General features: G+C 66.3%; 8 protein-coding genes across 8 annotated transcripts; 4 read left to right on the plus strand and 4 right to left on the minus strand.

Annotated features, from left to right (window-relative positions):
• Positions 1–941: 941 nt before the first annotated feature.
• LOC135323877 (claw keratin-like) lies at positions 942–1,545 on the minus strand. The gene has a single exon (XM_064498894.1). It carries the CDS (start codon positions 1,542–1,544, stop codon positions 1,161–1,163), a length of 384 nt encoding a protein of 127 aa, XP_064354964.1. The 5' UTR covers position 1,545; the 3' UTR covers positions 942–1,160.
• A 1,864-nt stretch (positions 1,546–3,409) lies between these two features.
• LOC135323880 (claw keratin-like) lies at positions 3,410–4,142 on the plus strand. Its single transcript, XM_064498910.1, has one exon. The coding sequence runs from the start codon at positions 3,419–3,421 to the stop codon at positions 3,800–3,802; it is 384 nt and encodes a 127-aa protein (XP_064354980.1). The 5' UTR covers positions 3,410–3,418; the 3' UTR covers positions 3,803–4,142.
• A 1,648-nt stretch (positions 4,143–5,790) lies between these two features.
• LOC135323882 (claw keratin-like) lies at positions 5,791–6,402 on the minus strand. The gene has a single exon (XM_064498912.1). It carries the CDS (start codon positions 6,391–6,393, stop codon positions 6,010–6,012), a length of 384 nt encoding a protein of 127 aa, XP_064354982.1. The 5' UTR covers positions 6,394–6,402; the 3' UTR covers positions 5,791–6,009.
• Positions 6,403–8,258: 1,856 nt separating this feature from the next.
• LOC135323872 (claw keratin-like) lies at positions 8,259–8,991 on the plus strand. The gene has a single exon (XM_064498889.1). The coding sequence runs from the start codon at positions 8,268–8,270 to the stop codon at positions 8,649–8,651; it is 384 nt and encodes a 127-aa protein (XP_064354959.1). The 5' UTR covers positions 8,259–8,267; the 3' UTR covers positions 8,652–8,991.
• A 1,651-nt stretch (positions 8,992–10,642) lies between these two features.
• LOC135323884 (claw keratin-like) lies at positions 10,643–11,246 on the minus strand. The gene has a single exon (XM_064498915.1). It carries the CDS (start codon positions 11,243–11,245, stop codon positions 10,862–10,864), a length of 384 nt encoding a protein of 127 aa, XP_064354985.1. The 5' UTR covers position 11,246; the 3' UTR covers positions 10,643–10,861.
• A 1,872-nt stretch (positions 11,247–13,118) lies between these two features.
• Positions 13,119–13,843, plus strand: LOC135323875 (claw keratin-like). The gene has a single exon (XM_064498892.1). It carries the CDS (start codon positions 13,120–13,122, stop codon positions 13,501–13,503), a length of 384 nt encoding a protein of 127 aa, XP_064354962.1. The 5' UTR covers position 13,119; the 3' UTR covers positions 13,504–13,843.
• A 1,652-nt stretch (positions 13,844–15,495) lies between these two features.
• On the minus strand, positions 15,496–16,099 carry LOC135323878 (claw keratin-like). The gene has a single exon (XM_064498895.1). The coding sequence runs from the start codon at positions 16,096–16,098 to the stop codon at positions 15,715–15,717; it is 384 nt and encodes a 127-aa protein (XP_064354965.1). The 5' UTR covers position 16,099; the 3' UTR covers positions 15,496–15,714.
• Positions 16,100–17,963: 1,864 nt separating this feature from the next.
• Positions 17,964–18,356, plus strand: LOC135323889 (claw keratin-like). Its single transcript, XM_064498927.1, has one exon. It carries the CDS (start codon positions 17,973–17,975, stop codon positions 18,354–18,356), a length of 384 nt encoding a protein of 127 aa, XP_064354997.1. The 5' UTR covers positions 17,964–17,972.
• The last annotated feature ends 100 nt before the right edge of the window (positions 18,357–18,456 follow it).

Here is an 18,456-nt window from a genome sequence, read left to right on the forward strand (position 1 = left end):
GAAACCTCCTAAAGGGAAAAAGGGTGGAGGACAACTTCAGCTCAGGCGCAGGAGCGGGATGTGCGCACGTGGAATGGAGCCATGCCTGGGTTTGCCGTTGGGCTCCTTTTTGCCCAGCCTCTGTCTTCACAACTGTGCATGGAGCCTTTTTCATGACCTCCCCAACAGGGACCAACGTGCTGCCCTGCTCCTTTGACCGCTGCCCTGGCAGACGCTGTCTCTGTGCAAGGCACCAGGCAGCACCAGGATCACACGATGCTCAGGTGGCTGAGGAGGGAAGGGACCTCCGCGGCACATTCGTGCCAACCTCTTGCTCAGAGTTCTTGCCCTCACGGGCGTCAGGATGCCCCTGCACTTCCCAGGGCCGTTGAGAGGAGCCGGGATCCCTCAAACCCCCAATTCCCCAAGCGGAAGGGAATCCGGGAAGACGTGCATATGTCTCGGCTACCCCTTCTGCAAGCCTCCAACACGCACCAGGCAGAGCAGGATGGCCAGAGCTCGGCAGCAGCCCCCGGCAGGCCACGATGCTTTCCCCATTTGCCCCCACCTCTGAGGGTGACTCTTTAGCAGCCCATGAAGGGCAGGAACAGAGCCCTGTGCTGGCCGTGCGGGGGATGTCCAAGAGCTTCTGCACCACGTCCACCGCCCTTTGGCCAGTGCAAAGCGGGACTGGGAAACGCAGCGGGGTTCAGTGCTGCTGGTGACGGGGGCAGCTCACGAGACGGGCTCTCCAGGGCCCAGCCGCAGGGCGAGCATTGGGTGTTGCTGTGATGCAGCAACCGAGGTGCCCCCAGGCCCCAAGCGTGCTGCTGTGGGAGCTGGGAGAGCCCCGGGCAGTCCGGGCCGGGGCTGGGGGCAGCTGGGGAGGCAGCAAGGAGGAAGAACCACCAGGGGCCAACACTGCGATGCAACACGGCTTTTATTGCGGCTCCCGAGGGAGGAGGCACACGGCGAAGAGCAGGGTCCTGGCCACGGCGAGGCCAGGGTCTCCGTGCAGAGGGGGAGAGCACCGACGAGCACCAGCTGTGCAGCAGGAGGAGGCACCCGGCGCTCGGCTGCGCTGTCACGCGGGGCTGAGGCCAGGCTGGGTGCCAGGGCTCAGGAGGTGCCGGTGGATGTCGGGAGCCGTCCTTGGTGCGTGGCCGCGCCAAGCGTGGGGCTTAGCAGGGCCCGCAGTTGCCGTTGAGGTAGCGGTGGCCAAGGCCCCCGGAACCGCAGCTCCCGTAGCCCCCAAGGCTGCCGTAGCCCCCAAAGCCTCTGAGGCCCCCAAGGCCTCCAAAACCCCCAAGGCCTCCGTAGCCCCCACGGCCTCCAAAGGTGCCGCCGTAGCCCCCTGCAATGCCGGGGACTCCCGCCGAGCCCACGATGCTGTGCTGCGGGAAGGAGCTTAAGATGGGCCCGGGGATGGTGACCGCCACGGCCGGGGGCTGGATCACCGCCGTGGAGTCGGGGCACTGCCGCACGCAGGGCTCGTTGCAGGAGTTGGCGAGCGGGGCCGGGCCGGCCACCCCGCAGGGAGAGGCGCACAGGTCGGAGCAGGACATCCTTCGGCTTGTCGGGGAAGCTGTGAGACAAGGCAGAGCCCGGGCTCAGCGCAACGCTGCAGCACTAGTGCCCCGCGCTGCCACCAGAGGCTCTGGCCCATCTCGGGCAGCCACTGCAACAGCCGGCACCACACTGGAAATGCCCCTGGAGACCACTTGCCCTCCTGGAGTGCTCCCAGCTACAAACTCGCACAGAGCACAGAGCAAAAGCGCCCTCGCCCAAGCCAGGGCCAAAGTCCCAGAGCAGCCCGGAGAGGCGACTGCACTGCTCAGCTGCACACCTTGCATCTAAGCCCTTTGACGGCCAACAGCCCTCCTTCCCGCTGCCCTCCAGCAGCACCACCCCCTCCAGAACGGTAACAGCGTCGAAAGCCGTGCTGGAGCACGCAGCAAGGAGCACAGCGGAGAAGTCGGTGCGGAGAAAGGAAAGAGGCAGAGATGCTCTGCACTTACTGGGCTGATGAAGCAGTTCAAGCGGAGGCAGCTGGATAGAGGGCTGCAAAGCCCGGAGCTCTTTTATACGCGTGGCCGAGGCCCCGGGCAGCGACCAGGGGGCGGGTGCCCCGGTTAATCCGGCCGTAAAGCGGGCAGGCATCACGCATCATCGGACGATGCGGGGCAGTTCTGCCCCACCACGCTGGGGACACGTAACGACATGAAAGACAACACGCCGTAAGAGCTGCCAACAGCAGCAATAAAGCCCGGTTGGCTCCTGATGCCCCGCCTGAGGGTGTCTGTACGGGGCCCCCACGCAGACGGGCTGTGCCCATGCTGAGCGTGATGGCCCTGCTCTTCGCATGGCCCTCCAGTGGTCTCGGCGGCCCCGGGTCCCCCGTTGCGCACAGGCAGGGAGACGGGGGAGACTTGGTGGTGCCCATGTGCCCCAGCCCCGTGTGCCCCAGCCCTCGCTGGTGCGGGGCGATGGCGGGCACTTGAGGGCCACCCCGGCAGGCTGCCATTGCGTCCCCATTTCCCCTGAGCGCCCGGCACCTCTGTTCACCAGCCCATAAAACGGGGCTAATTACACACGTGCTGGGTGTACCCGGCACGTGCAAGCGCGTCTGCAAGACGCCCATTACTCTTTTACAAGTTCAAAGTGGGGGATTAGGAGCATATTGGGCTTTACTGCTATCGTCAGCTATTACGGTGTGTTGTCTTTCCTGTCACTGTGTGTCACGGCTTTGCCCTCCGGGCACCACCTTGCTCTCCAAGGCATGTTTGCATGGTGGGTGCTCAGCGCGGTGGGGCAGAACTGCCCCGCATCGTCCGATGATGCGTGATGCCTGCCCGCTTTACGGCCGGATTAACCGGGGCACCCGCCCCCTGGTCGCTGCCCGGGGCCTCGGCCACGCGTATAAAAGAGCTCCGGGCTTTGCAGCCCTCTATCCAGCTGCCTCCGCTTGAACTGCTTCATCAGCCCAGTAAGTGCAGAGCATCTCTGCCTCTTTCCTTTCTCCGCACCGACTTCTCCGCTGTGCTCCTTGCTGCGTGCTCCAGCACGGCTTTCGACGCTGTTACCGTTCTGGAGGGGGTGGTGCTGCTGGAGGGCAGCGGGAAGGAGGGCTGTTGGCCGTCAAAGGGCTTAGATGCAAGGTGTGCAGCTGAGCAGTGCAGTCGCCTCTCCGGGCTGCTCTGGGACTTTGGCCCTGGCTTGGGCGAGGGCGCTTTTGCTCTGTGCTCTGTGCGAGTTTGTAGCTGGGAGCACTCCAGGAGGGCAAGTGGTCTCCAGGGGCATTTCCAGTGTGGTGCCGGCTGTTGCAGTGGCTGCCCGAGATGGGCCAGAGCCTCTGGTGGCAGCGCGGGGCACTAGTGCTGCGGCGTTGCGCTGAGCCCGGGCTCTGCCTTGTCTCACAGCTTCCCCGACCAGCCGAAGGATGTCCTGCTCCGACCTGTGCGCCTCTCCCTGCGGGGTGGCCGGCCCGGCCCCGCTCGCCAACTCCTGCAACGAGCCCTGCGTGCGGCAGTGCCCCGACTCCACGGCGGTGATCCAGCCCCCGGCCGTGGCGGTCACCATCCCCGGGCCCATCTTAAGCTCCTTCCCGCAGCACAGCATCGTGGGCTCGGCGGGAGTCCCCGGCATTGCAGGGGGCTATGGCGGCACCTTTGGAGGCCGTGGGGGCTACGGAGGCCTTGGGGGTTTTGGAGGCCTTGGGGGTCTCAGAGGCTTTGGGGGCTACGGCAGCCTTGGGGGCTACGGGAGCTGCGGTTCCGGGGGCCTTGGCCACCGCTACCTCAACGGCAACTGCGGGCCCTGCTAAGCCCCACGCTTGGCGCGGCCACGCACCAAGGACGGCTCCCGACATCCACCGGCACCTCCTGAGCCCTGGCACCCAGCCTGGGCTCCCTTCCTGCCCCGCTCGGCCCCCCAGCTCCGCACAGGAGCGTGCCGGACCGCCTCACGCCTGGACGGAGCCCGACGGGGGTGTCCTCCTGCCCCGCTGGAGCTTTGCTCCCAGCTGCGCTGCCCCACGACGGCGTAGCTGAGCGCCGGGTGCCTCCTCCCGGGGCACGGTTGGTGCTTGGTTGCACCCCGCACCTCTGCACGGAGACCGTGGCCTCGCCGTGAGCACGCGCCCTGCTCTTCCCCGTGTGCCTCCTCCCTCGGGAGCTGCAATAAAAGCTGTGTTGCATCGCAGTGTTGGCCTCTGCTGGTTCTTCCTCCTTGCTGCTTCCCAGCCCGGCCCTGGCCCCGGCCCTGGCCCTCGGCCCAGCCCCAGCTCCCACAGTGATGCCTCATTAGGGGAACCTGCGGGAGCTGCCTTGCCCCCCCCGGATGCCCCTTCTGCGGCACGGCCCTCCACGGGACGCTCGCCCACAGCGGAGGACTCCTGTGGCTCCTGCTGCAACGCCTTCTCCCTCTTTTCTCTCCCCCTTTTCTTCCCAGCTTGGGCTGCCCCGCACCAAGCGCAAGAAGAGCTATTGGGCACGGCAGGGCACTGGGTGCCCTTTCCCCGCCGTTCCCATGGGCTGCCTCCACCCCCAGGGCCACGGGGCTGGTGGACCCACCCAGAGCCCCCGCAAGGCCAAAGGCCCAGGGCAGAACCTCTGCCCAGGAGATGGCTCCATAGGGGAGGGGGTGCACAACCACCACCACACCCCACCAGCCTTTCCGCAAGCTCCTTCAGCTTCCTTCCTTCCCTCCTCCTCCTGCTGCTGCTGCTGCTGCTGCTGCTGCTGGTCCCGGATCTCCCTCGGCCCCATCCTTCCCCGCAGCGCTCCAGCAGAAGCTCTTCCCTGCCTTTCCCCTCTGTCGCCCAACTCCAGCCCTGGGGACACGGCTCTGCTGGGGAAGGACACCTGGAAAGGAAACCTCCTAAAGGGAAAAAGGGTGGAGGACAACTTCAGCTCAGGCGCAGGAGCGGGATGTGCGCACGTGGAATGGAGCCGTGCCTGGGTTTGCCGTTGGGCTCCTTTTTGCCCAGCCTCTGTCTTCACAACTGTGCATGGAGCCTTTTTCATGACCTCCCCAACAGGGACCAACGTGCTGCCCTGCTCCTTTGACCGCTGCCCTGGCAGACGCTGTCTCTGTGCAAGGCACCAGGCAGCACCAGGATCACACGATGCTCAGGTGGCTGAGGAGGGAAGGGACCTCCGCGGCACATTCGTGCCAACCTCTTGCTCAGAGTTCTTGCCCTCACGGGCGTCAGGATGCCCCTGCACTTCCCAGGGCCGTTGAGAGGAGCCGGGATCCCTCAAACCCCCAATTCCCCAAGCGGAAGGGAATCCGGGAAGACGTGCATATGTCTCGGCTACCCCTTCTGCAAGCCTCCAACACGCACCAGGCAGAGCAGGATGGCCAGAGCTCGGCAGCAGCCCCCGGCAGGCCACGATGCTTTCCCCATTTGCCCCCACCTCTGAGGGTGACTCTTTAGCAGCCCATGAAGGGCAGGAACAGAGCCCTGTGCTGGCCGTGCGGGGGATGTCCAAGAGCTTCTGCACCACGTCCACCGCCCTTTGGCCAGTGCAAAGCGGGACTGGGAAACGCAGCGGGGTTCAGTGCTGCTGGTGACGGGGGCAGCTCACGAGACGGGCTCTCCAGGGCCCAGCCGCAGGGCGAGCATTGGGTGTTGCTGTGATGCAGCAACCGAGGTGCCCCCAGGCCCCAAGCGTGCTGCTGTGGGAGCTGGGAGAGCCCCGGGCAGTCCGGGCCGGGGCTGGGGGCAGCTGGGGAGGCAGCAAGGAGGAAGAACCACCAGGGGCCAACACTGCGATGCAACACGGCTTTTATTGCGGCTCCCGAGGGAGGAGGCACACGGCGAAGAGCAGGGTCCTGGCCACGGCGAGGCCAGGGTCTCCGTGCAGAGGGGGAGAGCACCGACGAGCACCAGCTGTGCAGCAGGAGGAGGCACCCGGCGCTCGGCTGCGCTGTCACGCGGGGCTGAGGCCAGGCTGGGTGCCAGGGCTCAGGAGGTGCCGGTGGATGTCGGGAGCCGTCCTTGGTGCGTGGCCGCGCCAAGCGTGGGGCTTAGCAGGGCCCGCAGTTGCCGTTGAGGTAGCGGTGGCCAAGGCCCCCGGAACCGCAGCTCCCGTAGCCCCCAAGGCTGCCGTAGCCCCCAAAGCCTCTGAGGCCCCCAAGGCCTCCAAAACCCCCAAGGCCTCCGTAGCCCCCACGGCCTCCAAAGGTGCCGCCGTAGCCCCCTGCAATGCCGGGGACTCCCGCCGAGCCGACGATGCTGTGCTGCGGGAAGGAGCTTAAGATGGGCCCGGGGATGGTGACCGCCACGGCCGGGGGCTGGATCACCACCGTGGAGTCGGGGCACTGCCGCACGCAGGGCTCGTTGCAGGAGTTGGCGAGCGGGGCCGGGCCGGCCACCCCGCAGGGAGAGGCGCACAGGTCGGAGCAGGACATCCTTCGGCTGGTCGGGGAAGCTGTGAGACAAGGCAGAGCCCGGGCTCAGCGCAACGCCGCAGCACTAGTGCCCCGCGCTGCCACCAGAGGCTCTGGCCCATCTCGGGCAGCCACTGCAACAGCCGGCACCACACTGGAAATGCCCCTGGAGACCACTTGCCCTCCTGGAGTGCTCCCAGCTACAAACTCGCACAGAGCACAGAGCAAAAGCGCCCTCGCCCAAGCCAGGGCCAAAGTCCCAGAGCAGCCCGGAGAGGCGACTGCACTGCTCAGCTGCACACCTTGCATCTAAGCCCTTTGACGGCCAACAGCCCTCCTTCCCGCTGCCCTCCAGCAGCACCACCCCCTCCAGAACGGTAACAGCGTCGAAAGCCGTGCTGGAGCACGCAGCAAGGAGCACAGCGGAGAGGTCGGTGCGGAGAAAGGAAAGAGGCAGAGATGCTCTGCACTTACTGGGCTGATGAAGCAGTTCAAGCGGAGGCAGCTGGATAGAGGGCTGCAAAGCCCGGAGCTCTTTTATACGCGTGGCCGAGGCCCCGGGCAGCGACCAGGGGGCGGGTGCCCCGGTTAATCCGGCCGTAAAGCGGGCAGGCATCACGCATCATCGGACGATGCGGGGCAGTTCTGCCGCACCGCGCTGGGGACACGTAACGACATGAAAGACAACACGCCGTAAGAGCTGCCAACAGCAGCAATAAAGCCCGGTTGGCTCCTGATGCCCCGCCTGAGGGTGTCTGTACGGGGCCCCCACGCAGACGGGCTGTGCCCGTGCCGAGCGTGATGGCCCTGCTCTTCGCATGGCCCTCCAGTGGTCTCGGCGGCCCCGGGTCCCCCGTTGCGCACAGGCAGGGAGACGGGGGAGACTTGGTGGTGCCCATGTGCCCCAGCCCCGTGTGCCCCAGCCCTCGCTGGTGCGGGGCGATGGCGGGCACTTGAGGGCCACCCCGGCAGGCTGCCATTGCGTCCCCATTTCCCCTGAGCGCCCGGCACCTCTGTTCACCAGCCCATAAAACGGGGCTAATTACACACGTGCTGGGTGTACCCGGCACGTGCAAGCGCGTCTGCAAGACGCCCATTACTCTTTTACAAGTTCAAAGTGGGGGATTAGGAGCATATTGGGCTTTACTGCTATCGTCAGCTATTACGGTGTGTTGTCTTTCCTGTCACTGTGTGTCACGGCTTTGCCCTCCGGGCACCACCTTGCTCTCCAAGGCATGTTTGCATGGTGGGTGCTCAGCGCGGTGGGGCAGAACTGCCCCGCATCGTCCGATGATGCGTGATGCCTGCCCGCTTTACGGCCGGATTAACCGGGGCACCCGCCCCCTGGTCGCTGCCCGGGGCCTCGGCCACGCGTATAAAAGAGCTCCGGGCTTTGCAGCCCTCTATCCAGCTGCCTCCGCTTGAACTGCTTCATCAGCCCAGTAAGTGCAGAGCATCTCTGCCTCTTTCCTTTCTCCGCACCGACCTCTCCGCTGTGCTCCTTGCTGCGTGCTCCAGCACGGCTTTCGACGCTGTTACCGTTCTGGAGGGGGTGGTGCTGCTGGAGGGCAGCGGGAAGGAGGGCTGTTGGCCGTCAAAGGGCTTAGATGCAAGGTGTGCAGCTGAGCAGTGCAGTCGCCTCTCCGGGCTGCTCTGGGACTTTGGCCCTGGCTTGGGCGAGGGCGCTTTTGCTCTGTGCTCTGTGCGAGTTTGTAGCTGGGAGCACTCCAGGAGGGCAAGTGGTCTCCAGGGGCATTTCCAGTGTGGTGCCGGCTGTTGCAGTGGCTGCCCGAGATGGGCCAGAGCCTCTGGTGGCAGCGCGGGGCACTAGTGCTGCGGCGTTGCGCTGAGCCCGGGCTCTGCCTTGTCTCACAGCTTCCCCGACCAGCCGAAGGATGTCCTGCTCCGACCTGTGCGCCTCTCCCTGCGGGGTGGCCGGCCCGGCCCCGCTCGCCAACTCCTGCAACGAGCCCTGCGTGCGGCAGTGCCCCGACTCCACGGCGGTGATCCAGCCCCCGGCCGTGGCGGTCACCATCCCCGGGCCCATCTTAAGCTCCTTCCCGCAGCACAGCATCGTGGGCTCGGCGGGAGTCCCCGGCATTGCAGGGGGCTACGGCGGCACCTTTGGAGGCCGTGGGGGCTACGGAGGCCTTGGGGGTTTTGGAGGCCTTGGGGGTCTCAGAGGCTTTGGGGGCTACGGCAGCCTTGGGGGCTACGGGAGCTGCGGTTCCGGAGGCCTTGGCCACCGCTACCTCAACGGCAACTGCGGGCCCTGCTAAGCCCCACGCTTGGCGCGGCCACGCACCAAGGACGGCTCCCGACATCCACCGGCACCTCCTGAGCCCTGGCACCCAGCCTGGGCTCCCTTCCTGCCCCGCTCGGCCCCCCAGCTCCGCACAGGAGCGTGCCGGACCGCCTCACGCCTGGACGGAGCCTGACGGGGATGTCCTCCTGCCCCGCTGGAGCTTTGCTCCCAGCTGCGCTGCCCCACGACGGCGTAGCTGAGCGCCGGGTGCCTCCTCCCGGGGCACGGTTGGTGCTTGGTTGCACCCCGCACCTCTGCACGGAGACCGTGGCCTCGCCGTGAGCACGCGCCCTGCTCTTCCCCGTGTGCCTCCTCCCTCGGGAGCTGCAATAAAAGCTGTGTTGCATCGCAGTGTTGGCCTCTGCTGGTTCTTCCTCCTTGCTGCTTCCCAGCCCGGCCCTGGCCCCGGCCCTGGCCCTCGGCCCAGCCCCAGCTCCCACAGTGATGCCTCATTAGGGGAACCTGCGGGAGCTGCCTTGCCCCCCCCGGATGCCCCTTCTGCGGCACGGCCCTCCACGGGACGCTCGCCCACAGCGGAGGACTCCTGTGGCTCCTGCTGCAACGCCTTCTCCCTCTTTTCTCTCCCCCTTTTCTTCCCAGCTTGGGCTGCCCCGCACCAAGCGCAAGAAGAGCTATTGGGCACGGCAGGGCACTGGGTGCCCTTTCCCCGCCGTTCCCATGGGCTGCCTCCACCCCCAGGGCCACGGGGCTGGTGGACCCACCCAGAGCCCCCGCAAGGCCAAAGGCCCAGGGCAGAACCTCTGCCCAGGAGATGGCTCCATAGGGGAGGGGGTGCACAACCACCACCACACCCCACCAGCCTTTCCGCAAGCTCCTTCAGCTTCCTTCCTTCCCTCCTCCTCCTGCTGCTGCTGCTGCTGCTGCTGCTGCTGCTGGTCCTGGATCTCCCTCGGCCCCATCCTTCCCCGCAGCGCTCCAGCAGAAGCTCTTCCCTGCCTTTCCCCTCTGTTGCCCAACTCCAGCCCCGGGGACACGGCTCTGCTGGGGAAGGACACCTGGAAAGGAAACCTCCTAAAGGGAAAAAGGGTGGAGGACAACTTCAGCTCAGGCGCAGGAGCGGGATGTGCGCACGTGGAATGGAGCCGTGCCTGGGTTTGCCGTTGGGCTCCTTTTTGCCCAGCCTCTGTCTTCACAACTGTGCATGGAGCCTTTTTCATGACCTCCCCAACAGGGACCAACGTGCTGCCCTGCTCCTTTGACCGCTGCCCTGGCAGACGCTGTCTCTGTGCAAGGCACCAGGCAGCACCAGGATCACACGATGCTCAGGTGGCTGAGGAGGGAAGGGACCTCCGCGGCACATTCGTGCCAACCTCTTGCTCAGAGTTCTTGCCCTCACGGGCGTCAGGATGCCCCTGTACTTCCCAGGGCCGTTGAGAGGAGCCGGGATCCCTCAAACCCCCAATTCCCCAAGCGGAAGGGAATCCGGGAAGACGTGCATATGTCTCGGCTACCCCTTCTGCAAGCCTCCAACACGCACCAGGCAGAGCAGGATGGCCAGAGCTCGGCAGCAGCCCCCGGCAGGCCACGATGCTTTCCCCATTTGCCCCCACCTCTGAGGGTGACTCTTTAGCAGCCCATGAAGGGCAGGAACAGAGCCCTGTGCTGGCCGTGCGGGGGATGTCCAAGAGCTTCTGCACCACGTCCACCGCCCTTTGGCCAGTGCAAAGCGGGACTGGGAAACGCAGCGGGGTTCAGTGCTGCTGGTGACGGGGGCAGCTCACGAGACGGGCTCTCCAGGGCCCAGCCGCAGGGCGAGCATTGGGTGTTGCTGTGATGCAGCAACCGAGGTGCCCCCAGGCCCCAAGCGTGCTGCTGTGGGAGCTGGGAGAGCCCCGGGCAGTCCGGGCCGGGGCTGGGGGCAGCTGGGGAGGCAGCAAGGAGGAAGAACCACCAGGGGCCAACACTGCGATGCAACACGGCTTTTATTGCGGCTCCCGAGGGAGGAGGCACACGGCGAAGAGCAGGGTCCTGGCCACGGCGAGGCCAGGGTCTCCGTGCAGAGGGGGAGAGCACCGACGAGCACCAGCTGTGCAGCAGGAGGAGGCACCCGGCGCTCGGCTGCGCTGTCACGCGGGGCTGAGGCCAGGCTGGGTGCCAGGGCTCAGGAGGTGCCGGTGGATGTCGGGAGCCGTCCTTGGTGCGTGGCCGCGCCAAGCGTGGGGCTTAGCAGGGCCCGCAGTTGCCGTTGAGGTAGCGGTGGCCAAGGCCCCCGGAACCGCAGCTCCCGTAGCCCCCAAGGCTGCCGTAGCCCCCAAAGCCTCTGAGGCCCCCAAGGCCTCCAAAACCCCCAAGGCCTCCGTAGCCCCCACGGCCTCCAAAGGTGCCGCCGTAGCCCCCTGCAATGCCGGGGACTCCCGCCGAGCCCACGATGCTGTGCTGCGGGAAGGAGCTTAAGATGGGCCCGGGGATGGTGACCGCCACGGCCGGGGGCTGGATCACCACCGTGGAGTCGGGGCACTGCCGCACGCAGGGCTCGTTGCAGGAGTTGGCGAGCGGGGCCGGGCCGGCCACCCCGCAGGGAGAGGCGCACAGGTCGGAGCAGGACATCCTTCGGCTTGTCGGGGAAGCTGTGAGACAAGGCAGAGCCCGGGCTCAGCGCAACGCCGCAGCACTAGTGCCCCGCGCTGCCACCAGAGGCTCTGGCCCATCTCGGGCAGCCACTGCAACAGCCGGCACCACACTGGAAATGCCCCTGGAGACCACTTGCCCTCCTGGAGTGCTCCCAGCTACAAACTCGCACAGAGCACAGAGCAAAAGCGCCCTCGCCCAAGCCAGGGCCAAAGTCCCAGAGCAGCCCGGAGAGGCGACTGCACTGCTCAGCTGCACACCTTGCATCTAAGCCCTTTGACGGCCAACAGCCCTCCTTCCCGCTGCCCTCCAGCAGCACCACCCCCTCCAGAACGGTAACAGCGTCGAAAGCCGTGCTGGAGCACGCAGCAAGGAGCACAGCGGAGAGGTCGGTGCGGAGAAAGGAAAGAGGCAGAGATGCTCTGCACTTACTGGGCTGATGAAGCAGTTCAAGCGGAGGCAGCTGGATAGAGGGCTGCAAAGCCCGGAGCTCTTTTATACGCGTGGCCGAGGCCCCGGGCAGCGACCAGGGGGCGGGTGCCCCGGTTAATCCGGCCGTAAAGCGGGCAGGCATCACGCATCATCGGACGATGCGGGGCAGTTCTGCCCCACCGCGCTGAGCACCCACCATGCAAACATGCCTTGGAGAGCAAGGTGGTGCCCGGAGGGCAAAGCCGTGACACACAGTGACAGGAAAGACAACACACCGTAATAGCTGACGATAGCAGTAAAGCCCAATATGCTCCTAATCCCCCACTTTGAACTTGTAAAAGAGTAATGGGCGTCTTGCAGACGCGCTTGCACGTGCCGGGTACACCCAGCACGTGTGTAATTAGCCCCGTTTTATGGGCTGGTGAACAGAGGTGCCGGGCGCTCAGGGGAAATGGGGACGCAATGGCAGCCTGCCGGGGTGGCCCTCAAGTGCCCGCCATCGCCCCGCACCAGCGAGGGCTGGGGCACACGGGGCTGGGGCACATGGGCACCACCAAGTCTCCCCCGTCTCCCTGCCTGTGCGCAACGGGGGACCCGGGGCCGCCGAGACCACTGGAGGGCCATGCGAAGAGCAGGGCCATCACGCTCGGCACGGGCACAGCCCGTCTGCGTGGGGGCCCCGTACAGACACCCTCAGGCGGGGCATCAGGAGCCAACCGGGCTTTATTGCTGCTGTTGGCAGCTCTTACGGCGTGTTGTCTTTCATGTCGTTACGTGTCCCCAGCGCGGTGCGGCAGAACTGCCCCGCATCGTCCGATGATGCGTGATGCCTGCCCGCTTTACGGCCGGATTAACCGGGGCACCCGCCCCCTGGTCGCTGCCCGGGGCCTCGGCCACGCGTATAAAAGAGCTCCGGGCTTTGCAGCCCTCTATCCAGCTGCCTCCGCTTGAACTGCTTCATCAGCCCAGTAAGTGCAGAGCATCTCTGCCTCTTTCCTTTCTCCGCACCGACCTCTCCGCTGTGCTCCTTGCTGCGTGCTCCAGCACGGCTTTCGACGCTGTTACCGTTCTGGAGGGGGTGGTGCTGCTGGAGGGCAGCGGGAAGGAGGGCTGTTGGCCGTCAAAGGGCTTAGATGCAAGGTGCGCAGCTGAGCAGTGCAGTCGCCTCTCCGGGCTGCTCTGGGACTTTGGCCCTGGCTTGGGCGAGGGCGCTTTTGCTCTGTGCTCTGTGCGAGTTTGTAGCTGGGAGCACTCAAGGAGGGCAAGTGGTCTCCAGGGGCATTTCCAGTGTGGTGCCGGCTGTTGCAGTGGCTGCCCGAGATGGGCCAGAGCCTCTGGTGGCAGCGCGGGGCACTAGTGCTGCGGCGTTGCGCTGAGCCCGGGCTCTGCCTTGTCTCACAGCTTCCCCGACAAGCCGAAGGATGTCCTGCTCCGACCTGTGCGCCTCTCCCTGCGGGGTGGCCGGCCCGGCCCCGCTCGCCAACTCCTGCAACGAGCCCTGCGTGCGGCAGTGCCCCGACTCCACGGTGGTGATCCAGCCCCCGGCCGTGGCGGTCACCATCCCCGGGCCCATCTTAAGCTCCTTCCCGCAGCACAGCATCGTGGGCTCGGCGGGAGTCCCCGGCATTGCAGGGGGCTACGGCGGCACCTTTGGAGGCCGTGGGGGCTACGGAGGCCTTGGGGGTTTTGGAGGCCTTGGGGGTCTCAGAGGCTTTGGGGGCTACGGCAGCCTTGGGGGCTACGGGAGCTGCGGTTCCGGGGGCCTTGGCCACCGCTACCTCAACGGCAACTGCGGGCCCTGCTAAGCCCCACGCTTGGCGCGGCCACGCACCAAGGACGGCTCCCGACATCCACCGGCACCTCCTGAGCCCTGGCACCCAGCCTGGGCTCCCTTCCTGCCCCGCTCGGCCCCCCAGCTCCGCACAGGAGCGTGCCGGACCGCCTCACGCCTGGACGGAGCCCGACGGGGGTGTCCTCCTGCCCCGCTGGAGCTTTGCTCCCAGCTGCGCTGCCCCACGACGGCGTAGCTGAGCGCCGGGTGCCTCCTCCCGGGGCACGGTTGGTGCTTGGTTGCACCCCGCACCTCTGCACGGAGACCGTGGCCTCGCCGTGAGCACGCGCCCTGCTCTTCCCCGTGTGCCTCCTCCCTCGGGAGCTGCAATAAAAGCTGTGTTGCATCGCAGTGTTGGCCTCTGCTGGTTCTTCCTCCTTGCTGCTTCCCAGCCCGGCCCCGGCCCCGGCCCTGGCCCTCGGCCCAGCCCCAGCTCCCACAGTGATGCCTCATTAGGGGAACCTGCGGGAGCTGCCTTGCCCCCCCCGGATGCCCCTTCTGCGGCACGGCCCTCCACGGGACGCTCGCCCACAGCGGAGGACTCCTGTGGCTCCTGCTGCAACGCCTTCTCCCTCTTTTCTCTCCCCCTTTTCTTCCCAGCTTGGGCTGCCCCGCACCAAGCGCAAGAAGAGCTATTGGGCACGGCAGGGCACTGGGTGCCCTTTCCCCGCCGTTCCCATGGGCTGCCTCCACCCCCAGGGCCACGGGGCTGGTGGACCCACCCAGAGCCCCCGCAAGGCCAAAGGCCCAGGGCAGAACCTCTGCCCAGGAGATGGCTCCATAGGGGAGGGGGTGCACAACCACCACCACACCCCACCAGCCTTTCCGCAAGCTCCTTCAGCTTCCTTCCTTCCCTCCTCCTCCTGCTGCTGCTGCTGCTGCTGCTGCTGCTGCTGGTCCCGGATCTCCCTCGGCCCCATCCTTCCCCGCAGCGCTCCAGCAGAAGCTCTTCCCTGCCTTTCCCCTCTGTCGCCCAACTCCAGCCCCGGGGACACGGCTCTGCTGGGGAAGGACACCTGGAAAGGAAACCTCCTAAAGGGAAAAAGGGTGGAGGACAACTTCAGCTCAGGCGCAGGAGCGGGATGTGCGCACGTGGAATGGAGCCATGCCTGGGTTTGCCGTTGGGCTCCTTTTTGCCCAGCCTCTGTCTTCACAACTGTGCATGGAGCCTTTTTCATGACCTCCCCAACAGGGACCAACGTGCTGCCCTGCTCCTTTGACCGCTGCCCTGGCAGACGCTGTCTCTGTGCAAGGCACCAGGCAGCACCAGGATCACACGATGCTCAGGTGGCTGAGGAGGGAAGGGACCTCCGCGGCACATTCGTGCCAACCTCTTGCTCAGAGTTCTTGCCCTCACGGGCGTCAGGATGCCCCTGCACTTCCCAGGGCCGTTGAGAGGAGCCGGGATCCCTCAAACCCCCAATTCCCCAAGCGGAAGGGGATCCGGGAAGACGTGCATATGTCTCGGCTACCCCTTCTGCAAGCCTCCAACACGCACGCAGGCAGAGCAGGATGGCCAGAGCTCGGCAGCAGCCCCCGGCAGGCCACGATGCTTTCCCCATTTGCCCCCACCTCTGAGGGTGACTCTTTAGCAGCCCATGAAGGGCAGGAACAGAGCCCTGTGCTGGCCGTGCGGGGGATGTCCAAGAGCTTCTGCACCACGTCCACCGCCCTTTGGCCAGTGCAAAGCGGGACTGGGAAACGCAGCGGGGTTCAGTGCTGCTGGTGACGGGGGCAGCTCACGAGACGGGCTCTCCAGGGCCCAGCCGCAGGGCGAGCATTGGGTGTTGCTGTGATGCAGCAACCGAGGTGCCCCCAGGCCCCAAGCGTGCTGCTGTGGGAGCTGGGAGAGCCCCGGGCAGTCCGGGCCGGGGCTGGGGGCAGCTGGGGAGGCAGCAAGGAGGAAGAACCACCAGGGGCCAACACTGCGATGCAACACGGCTTTTATTGCGGCTCCCGAGGGAGGAGGCACACGGCGAAGAGCAGGGTCCTGGCCACGGCGAGGCCAGGGTCTCCGTGCAGAGGGGGAGAGCACCGACGAGCACCAGCTGTGCAGCAGGAGGAGGCACCCGGCGCTCGGCTGCGCTGTCACGCGGGGCTGAGGCCAGGCTGGGTGCCAGGGCTCAGGAGGTGCCGGTGGATGTCGGGAGCCGTCCTTGGTGCGTGGCCGCGCCAAGCGTGGGGCTTAGCAGGGCCCGCAGTTGCCGTTGAGGTAGCGGTGGCCAAGGCCCCCGGAACCGCAGCTCCCGTAGCCCCCAAGGCTGCCGTAGCCCCCAAAGCCTCTAAGGCCCCCAAGGCCTCCAAAACCCCCAAGGCCTCCGTAGCCCCCACGGCCTCCAAAGGTGCCGCCGTAGCCCCCTGCAATGCCGGGGACTCCCGCCGAGCCCACGATGCTGTGCTGCGGGAAGGAGCTTAAGATGGGCCCGGGGATGGTGACCGCCACGGCCGGGGGCTGGATCACCGCCGTGGAGTCGGGGCACTGCCGCACGCAGGGCTCGTTGCAGGAGTTGGCGAGCGGGGCCGGGCCGGCCACCCCGCAGGGAGAGGCGCACAGGTCGGAGCAGGACATCCTTCGGCTTGTCGGGGAAGCTGTGAGACAAGGCAGAGCCCGGGCTCAGCGCAACGCCGCAGCACTAGTGCCCCGCGCTGCCACCAGAGGCTCTGGCCCATCTCGGGCAGCCACTGCAACAGCCGGCACCACACTGGAAATGCCCCTGGAGACCACTTGCCCTCCTGGAGTGCTCCCAGCTACAAACTCGCACAGAGCACAGAGCAAAAGCGCCCTCGCCCAAGCCAGGGCCAAAGTCCCAGAGCAGCCCGGAGAGGCGACTGCACTGCTCAGCTGCACACCTTGCATCTAAGCCCTTTGACGGCCAACAGCCCTCCTTCCCGCTGCCCTCCAGCAGCACCACCCCCTCCAGAACGGTAACAGCGTCGAAAGCCGTGCTGGAGCACGCAGCAAGGAGCACAGCGGAGAAGTCGGTGCGGAGAAAGTAAAGAGGCAGAGATGCTCTGCACTTACTGGGCTGATGAAGCAGTTCAAGCGGAGGCAGCTGGATAGAGGGCTGCAAAGCCCGGAGCTCTTTTATACGCGTGGCCGAGGCCCCGGGCAGCGACCAGGGGGCGGGTGCCCCGGTTAATCCGGCCGTAAAGCGGGCAGGCATCACGCATCATCGGACGATGCGGGGCAGTTCTGCCCCACCGCGCTGAGCACCCACCATGCAAACATGCCTTGGAGAGCAAGGTGGTGCCCGGAGGGCAAAGCCGTGACACACAGTGACAGGAAAGACAACACACCGTAATAGCTGACGATAGCAGTAAAGCCCAATATGCTCCTAATCCCCCACTTTGAACTTGTAAAAGAGTAATGGGCGTCTTGCAGACGCGCTTGCACGTGCCGGGTACACCCAGCACGTGTGTAATTAGCCCCGTTTTATGGGCTGGTGAACAGAGGTGCCGGGCGCTCAGGGGAAATGGGGACGCAATGGCAGCCTGCCGGGGTGGCCCTCAAGTGCCCGCCATCGCCCCGCACCAGCGAGGGCTGGGGCACACGGGGCTGGGGCACATGGGCACCACCAAGTCTCCCCCGTCTCCCTGCCTGTGCGCAACGGGGGACCCGGGGCCGCCGAGACCACTGGAGGGCCATGCGAAGAGCAGGGCCATCACGCTCGGCACGGGCACAGCCCGTCTGCGTGGGGGCCCCGTACAGACACCCTCAGGCGGGGCATCAGGAGCCAACCGGGCTTTATTGCTGCTGTTGGCAGCTCTTACGGCGTGTTGTCTTTCATGTCGTTACGTGTCCCCAGCGCGGTGCGGCAGAACTGCCCCGCATCGTCCGATGATGCGTGATGCCTGCCCGCTTTACGGCCGGATTAACCGGGGCACCCGCCCCCTGGTCGCTGCCCGGGGCCTCGGCCACGCGTATAAAAGAGCTCCGGGCTTTGCAGCCCTCTATCCAGCTGCCTCCGCTTGAACTGCTTCATCAGCCCAGTAAGTGCAGAGCATCTCTGCCTCTTTCCTTTCTCCGCACCGACCTCTCCGCTGTGCTCCTTGCTGCGTGCTCCAGCACGGCTTTCGACGCTCTTACCGTTCTGGAGGGGGTGGTGCTGCTGGAGGGCAGCGGGAAGGAGGGCTGTTGGCCGTCAAAGGGCTTAGATGCAAGGTGTGCAGCTGAGCAGTGCAGTCGCCTCTCCGGGCTGCTCTGGGACTTTGGCCCTGGCTTGGGCGAGGGCGCTTTTGCTCTGTGCTCTGTGCGAGTTTGTAGCTGGGAGCACTCCAGGAGGGCAAGTGGTCTCCAGGGGCATTTCCAGTGTGGTGCCGGCTGTTGCAGTGGCTGCCCGAGATGGGCCAGAGCCTCTGGTGGCAGCGCGGGGCACTAGTGCTGCGGCGTTGCGCTGAGCCCGGGCTCTGCCTTGTCTCACAGCTTCCCCGACCAGCCGAAGGATGTCCTGCTCCGACCTGTGCGCCTCTCCCTGCGGGGTGGCCGGCCCGGCCCCGCTCGCCAACTCCTGCAACGAGCCCTGCGTGCGGCAGTGCCCCGACTCCACGGTGGTGATCCAGCCCCCGGCCGTGGCGGTCACCATCCCCGGGCCCATCTTAAGCTCCTTCCCGCAGCACAGCATCGTGGGCTCGGCGGGAGTCCCCGGCATTGCAGGGGGCTACGGCGGCACCTTTGGAGGCCGTGGGGGCTACGGAGGCCTTGGGGGTTTTGGAGGCCTTGGGGGTCTCAGAGGCTTTGGGGGCTACGGCAGCCTTGGGGGCTACGGGAGCTGCGGTTCCGGGGGCCTTGGCCACCGCTACCTCAACGGCAACTGCGGGCCCTGCTAAGCCCCACGCTTGGTGCGGCCACGCACCAAGGACGGCTCCCGACATCCACCGGCACCTCCTGAGCCCTGGCACCCAGCCTGGCCTCAGCCCCGCGTGACAG

This window comes from Dromaius novaehollandiae, chromosome 29 (genome assembly GCF_036370855.1).
Source record: "Dromaius novaehollandiae isolate bDroNov1 chromosome 29, bDroNov1.hap1, whole genome shotgun sequence".
Classification (NCBI taxonomy): Eukaryota; Metazoa; Chordata; class Aves; order Casuariiformes; family Dromaiidae; genus Dromaius; species Dromaius novaehollandiae.